The following is a 6,769-nucleotide window of genomic DNA, read 5'->3' as shown; positions in this document are numbered from 1 at the left end:
CGCTCTTCCTCCCCGCTGGACTCTGGTCAGGACTTTTGACCAACTGACCAGGACCAGCCTACAGAATCCAGGAGTGTCCTAGCCAAACCGAGACATACGGTCACCCTAATTAGGAAGAACATGAACTCAATTGCTTTCAGGTTCATGTTGGCCTTTCTAATCTATAAATGAGGTGCAAGAGAAAATCATCAAATTAAGCTGTATCCATTCATAAGGAACCTAATATTGGTTTAGGCAGACAACAAATGAACTGCTGAAGATGAAAGTAGAGTGTCAAAGGGAAAATTCAGTATTTTGACATTCAGTTTTTGTTCCTGTTCAGGGCTGCCTAGGGAGCCAGGTGGTCTAAGAGGTGGGAAACTTGAGAGTATATGACCCAGGAAGTCCTTTTGGCAGGGTTGCCTTGAAGTCGTGGGCTCTGGAAAGTCTGTTACAGAGTTTCTAGGTCCTGGGTTTGCATTAGGGGCAGTAGAAGACCAGTGAACCCTGTTTCAGTCTTGGATTTTCAGGGCTCTTTGGCTCCCTAAGGAAATTGAGACCAAAACAGTGTTTCCCAGGGCTTCCAGGACAGACAGACTCAGCTGTATGGCAGGGCACCTGGAGCCTCTAAGAGCCCTGACTTATGCCAGGATTATCAAAGCTTTCGAGCTCCCTATTCCAGAATTGTGAGCTAAGACCTACTTAGACTCTGACACAATACAGCTGTGCTAGGACCATCAACCCTGAAAACCAGGCAAGTTTCCCTGGAAAACCTGCATGCAATTTGCAGAAAGTTTAATCAAACCTGAAGGGTCTTCATGAAACACTTTGGGCCCAAATTTTGTATTATAAGTCTATCCAGACTACTATCCTTTGGCACTTAATTTACTTGCATCTGTTTGATTTTAGTTGGCAAAGAGCAATGTTTACTGCATGAAGAGGGCCATATGATCACCTAGACTACAAGAGCAGTTTATATATACAGGTTTCATTTGCCAGCCACTGGAGTTAGGTTCGTGAAAGTTCCCGTGGTTGGCAAAACTGTGGTTGGCAAAACAAAAGGCTTATGGGAAAAATGGCAGTTGGTGGGCTGATGTGCAGCCACAGACAACAGTGGTTACTCAAAACTGTATACCGTGATAGCCAAAATGGTATACAGAATATTAAAGCATGGATACGCAAAACCGTGGTTGGTGAGGGAAACCTGTACAAGCACAGATTAAATCATTGCATATACTGTTATTTTACTCAACTTTATCCTTTTTCCTCTGTTGCACTGCAAAAAGCTGAAGAGCTAAGCTGCTTTGTTCTTAGAAGCTACTGATTGAAAAATAGCTGTGGGCTTATAACCTGGAAGCAGATCTGGGGAAACTTAATTTGGAGTTGGATTTGAACTTTGTGACTTCTTGTCTCTCTCAAATGAGTAAAACCTAAGCCCTCAGAAACCTGACCTGAAGCCAAATACCACCTGTAAATGCAACACTGACTGGTTAGACGAGTGTTCACCAGTACTTTGCCACTCCCATGCCTTCTGTGAAAGGACATTTATTGTGAACCACATACCTACCATTGTAGTCTGTGATTCCTGCATAGTGCTTCAGAATGAGGTTAGCCTCCCTTGACCTCACTAACCTGCCATTAGGATCTGAGGAGAAAGTCTCTCCCAACCCCCACCAGTCTATCCCTCTGCATATGAACAAGAATTTCTTCTTACAAAAGCTTCTGATTCTGTTTATGACTCAAGAAACCATTGTCTCCCAAGTAATTGTACATTGTAGAATCTAAAAGTTCTTTCTGTCAATACCACTGTATAGCAGTAATTGGAGAGATGTTTGATAAGCTTGCAAATACAAAGTGCCCTTCCTCTGATCTGGAAAATAAGTAGATACAGCCTAAGCCAAAGAAAAAATAATATAACAATTTTTATTTCAGGGGTCTGTGTCCTATGGCCTGTGGGGCATATCCAGCCCATAGAGCTATTGGATTTGGCCTGTGGATCTGGGGGCTTCAGCAGTGTTCTAGTAGTGGGTGGCATCAGTGGCATTCTAGTGGCAGGGACTTTGCCTGTATTATGCCACACCTAGAGAGCAAGGAGTTTCACCTGGGATGTAGCTGTGCAGCTGGGGGCAGGGATAATAGGTGACAGGGGCCAGGTCCTACTGCTGGCCTACCTTAGACCAGACCCAGGCCATTCTGGCCCACTGCTACAAAAAGGTTGCCAACCACTGCATTATGTAAATGAATATCAGAGGCATAACTAGGGTGGGGCAGCCAGTGCAACTGGCCTTGGTGCCAACTATGGGGTGAAGTCACCACTACCCCCTTTGCCTGCCCCAGGCACCCAGCCACATTGCTATGCCTCTGATGAAAATAGTCACTTGGAAAAGTGGAAGAGGACTGCAAAGCTGTGGAGCAAAGAGCAAGTATCAAACGTAGCACAAAACAAGTAAAGGGCAGCTGAAATAGGTAACATGATTATATAAAATTTAAAAAGTATTTGATAATGCAAGAACTAAAACGATGTGTAATGTACAGTCTTCTTTTCCTCCTTGAAGTGACTATTTAAATGTATATAATAGAACTAAACAAAAGACATTGCTTTTCCTGGTATTTAGCTTAGGCTTCCTTCCCAGACCTGAGAAAGGGCACTTTAAACCTCAAAACTTGTCTAATGTCTCTCCCAGGCTAAGTACAGATATTTGGGGAGATTAGGGGGATGTTAGATTGTGTTTAAAATGGCCAACCGATCAAAGGTAAGTTGGGATGGGAGGGGCTAGATGACTTCTGTACTGCTATGGGTTTAGATTGATTTCCAATCACTGAGTCCAGGTCTAAGTGTAAGGTCCACACCTGGGTGAACTAAGTTAGGTGGGGTGGCCATTTTTTACCCAATCTTACTTCCCTCTGACCCTCCTCAAACATCTTCACTTAGGTCCAGCTATACAGTTGGTTCAACAGAAGATACTACCAAAAAACCCTTTGCCTTCTACATATTCTCTGGACCATCGTGACTACAACAACACTCCAACCCTATTAATGCTACTGTAGGCAGGAAATTTCTAAATGCTGGTAACTCTGGGAAGATGGACAATTTCCCCCGTAGATATTTAATCCAAATGTAGTAAATTATAAGCTACTCTGAGCATTTTTGCACAGGGAGTAGGGGATATAAATCTAAATAAGAATAACAACAATGAATTAAACTCCTCTGGAATAGTATAATAGATCATCAGTACCAGCTGGAATAGAAGTTGCCCAAGAAGAATGCGATGTAACAGCACATAGAGCATGCTATGGTCCATTTGCAGCCCAGCTTCTCAATTAGGAATGGAGGTAGAAACATAGAAGAGATGATAAGAGCAGCATAGAGAACACTCAGTGAGGCAACGCCCAGGCCTTCTTCAGAGTTGAGGCTGCTCTGTGTAGGCAAAAACAACAAATGACATGGAATTTAGTTTACGTCATGTAAAATATGGTGAGAAGGGAAGCTCAGGTAGCTGGGACATCAGTGTTTGCAAAACCACAGTGGGAAGGATGGCAGAGACTGGGAACATGAAAGCCATCACTCAGAAATAGGAAAGAAACTAGATTGAGATTTAAACAATGCCTGCCCTTCAGAACCCTAGCAACCTCATTCCCAGGTTCTGGTTTAAGTATAGGGACCCTTTGCATAGATCTGACAGAGATTTAGGTTTGGATTATAAATAATCTTAAAGTCGAGGAGGCAGAATGGGGCTCAGATCCAGGGTTTTAATTCTGAGACCAGCTGTTACTGCTTATGTTTTTAAGTCAGGACTGTCCAGCTTCTAAGCCGGGGCTGCTTGCTGTGTGAACTGCACCAGTGGGAGCCACTGACCCCCAGGGCTATATAATGCATGGGAGCGCTGGGTGGTAGCAGGAAGCAGAAGCAGGATGAGGGAGGAGGAGCCCAGAGACCCCCAGCTGCTGCTGCAATAGGAGTGATGGAGGCAATAGTGACTGGACAGGAACTCAGGGAGGGACTGCAAATTAACCTCTTGAAGTAACCTGCATGTAGCCCAGAGGTCACCAGTTGGACAGCCCTAATTAAAGTGATTTGATTTTTATTTCCAGAGTTATCTGATTTAAGCAAATTCTATCTACTCTATGTCTTTCTTTTAGGTTTGGCCCCGAAACCTTCTTGAATCTTAATTCCAAGTGGCTTTCCACTACAGAAAATACTTTGGTGCAATAAACATCATGGTGAAAGCTTAGGGTTAAATCCTATTTCACCTTTATGGGCTGGGCTGGAGTGATAAATGTATAAATACAATTTTTGGCACATATGCAACTTGAAGACGCTGTTCCCACCCATATTGGAACATGATTGCCCCAGTATGCATATAGCTGCTGGAAGTAACATGGAGGAGGCCCCATACACCCTTTTTTGCCTATAGTTTAGAGGTGAGGGCACTTGCCTAAGGAAATTGGAGACTGAAGTTTCAGCCCCCTTTCCTACAGAGGGGCTTTGAAGCTGTATCCCCCACTTCACAGCAAAGTGAGATAGTTGCTGCCTTTGCAGTGAGCCACTCTGGGGGCATTTGTACATGTTTGTGCCACATGCATTTGCATAAATGAAAAAATGCACATCAGCACTACAAAAATGGTGACGGCATGCTTATGAACTAAAACACATCGAAGGTGTTTTAGTTCCAAATCACACTGCCGCCATATTCTCAGCACTGACACACATTTCGCCATTTATACAAATGCGTGTGACACAACGCCGAGCACGTCAGCTCAGTTAATCAAGCCTGCGCCATCGCATCAGATCTCCAGCGTGTCAGAGCACACAAATGTATGTGTGTAAATGCCCAGTGTCCTGGCCTATGCCCCTGCTCTATGTCCTGTATTTAATGTTCACTAGAGAATCAGTGGTGGAATAGTATTTATCTCATTGGGAACCAGAATCTAGGACTCACCCTTCCAGGGCAGCGATCATCTTATTTAGCCACATTCCCTCTAGCTTATGCTTCTCTGAGCTCCACATAGTTTCCCCTCCTGGGGGCCTATCAGGTCAACTTCAAAGAAATGGTGGAGAACACTGGCCAATGCCTAGCACGTGGCCTGCTGGTTTGAGCACTTTGCTAGGAAGTGAGAAATATTGGTTCAAAGCTGGGAGGGCTTTCCTCTTCCACCACAACTCCTACTCATGAGTTTTCAAATTATTGGAATGTAGTGACCTACAGAGTCAGTGCCTGTTAGAAGATAACCTGCACCTGAAAGGGAACAGCTTTGCAACACCATGAAGGCACTTAACACATGTGAACTGCTAGAATGTGCATTTGCTCACCTTTTAACTGCTATTAGTGAGTGTTAAGTTGAATGTGTGATGCCACCCTAACATTTTGGGGATCTCATGGTGTCGCTTGTATGGCTGGGAAAGTCTGTTCTATCAGGGAGCCTATGCAGCTGGAGTGGAGCTTCTGTAGCAAAGCAGATAGAAATTGAATTATGTGTAAATGCCAGAAATTGCACTTATGCATCTGCATAAGTGCCACTTGGGCATGTAAAGTTGAAATAGGATTTAGCTCTTAGACTCTGGAATCAAAGATTCAAGACTTCAAGCAATTTTCCAGGCATCTAATTCTCTACAGTCCAGAAACTCATGGTTTTCAGTAGTTGAAAATAGCAATTCTTAGTCATACACACACACAGACACACACGCCCATATTTACACAAATCTACGATGAGACTGAATTTAGGATGAGCTCCCTCAAATAATTAGATTCTATACATGGAAAAAATAAGTTATAATGTCCATATATAGAATCTAATTATTGGAGGGTTGTCTTCAATTCTTCCTCCACACCTCTGCAATGGCAGCGAGGCAAGTGGTGAGGCAGTCAGTGAGAGGGAGGCAGTGGGGGTGTCAAGCAGCCTGACCCTGTCCCTTGCTGCCTGTCTGCCCCCCCACCGCCCACTGCCTGCCATTATGCTACCTCTGCCTCACCCAGTCCTTGACCATGTCCCTAGTTACTACAGTAATACAAATAAAAAATAACTATGAGCCAGATGATATATGCTACTTCTATAAGCAGAAGTTTTAGGGTTGGAACTGGAAGTAAATAAGACTTTTAATTCTGTGAGGAAGTTCCAAACATTTTGAAACATTTTCCTTATAAATTGGAAAATCCAAAAACTTTGAAATTTCATAGATTTCATAGACATTAGAGTCAGAAGGGACCTTGGGAGATCATTGAGTCCAGCCCCCTGCTCCAGGGGCAGGAAGTCAGCTAGGGTCAAAGGATCCCAGCAAGATAAACATCCAAACGTTTCACAGGGGAAGTCTATTCCAGGCCTTGGGGGCTTGGACAGTTTCATAGTTTCATAGCTGGTAGGTCGGAAGGGACCTGAGCAGATCATCAAGTCTGACCCCCTGCCATGGGCAGGAAAGAATGCTGGGGTCAAACGACCCTGGCAAGGTGTTCATCCAGCCTCCTTCTGATGACCCCCAGGGTAGGAGCGAGCACCACTTCCCTAGGAAGTTGGTTCCAGATCCTAGCCACCCTGACTGTGAAGTAGTGCCTCCTGATGTCTAGCCTGAACCTACTCTCAGTCAACTTATGGCCGTTATTCCTAGTTACTCCTGGTAGTGCTCGGGGGAACAGGATCTCTCCCGTTCCCCACTGATCCTGTAGACCCTGAGATGGTGCAGAGTCACTTGGAAGAACTGGATGCCTTTAAGTCGGCAGGCCCGGATGAGCTCCATCTGAGGGTGCTGAAGGCACTGGCTGACATCATTGCAGAGCCACTGGCGGGAATATTTGAA

General features: G+C 44.5%; 1 protein-coding gene across 1 annotated transcript in view; it reads right to left on the bottom strand.

Moving 5' to 3' along the window:
- UNC93A (unc-93 homolog A) overlaps positions 1 to 6,769 on the bottom strand; it is a 34,662-nt gene that overhangs the window by 22,594 nt on the left and 5,299 nt on the right. The window contains exon 2 of the mRNA XM_006037846.2: positions 3,216 to 3,397. Within this exon, the coding sequence (XP_006037908.1) occupies positions 3,216 to 3,397 (182 nt within the window). The remainder of the gene's footprint in view (positions 1 to 3,215; positions 3,398 to 6,769) is intronic.

The sequence above is a fragment of the Alligator sinensis genome, unplaced genomic scaffold (genome assembly GCF_000455745.1).
Source record: "Alligator sinensis unplaced genomic scaffold, ASM45574v1 scaffold1735_1, whole genome shotgun sequence".
NCBI classification, from domain to species: Eukaryota; Metazoa; Chordata; order Crocodylia; family Alligatoridae; genus Alligator; species Alligator sinensis.
Note: the sequence above shows the minus strand (reverse complement) of the source record. Positions and strands in the feature narration are given on the sequence as shown.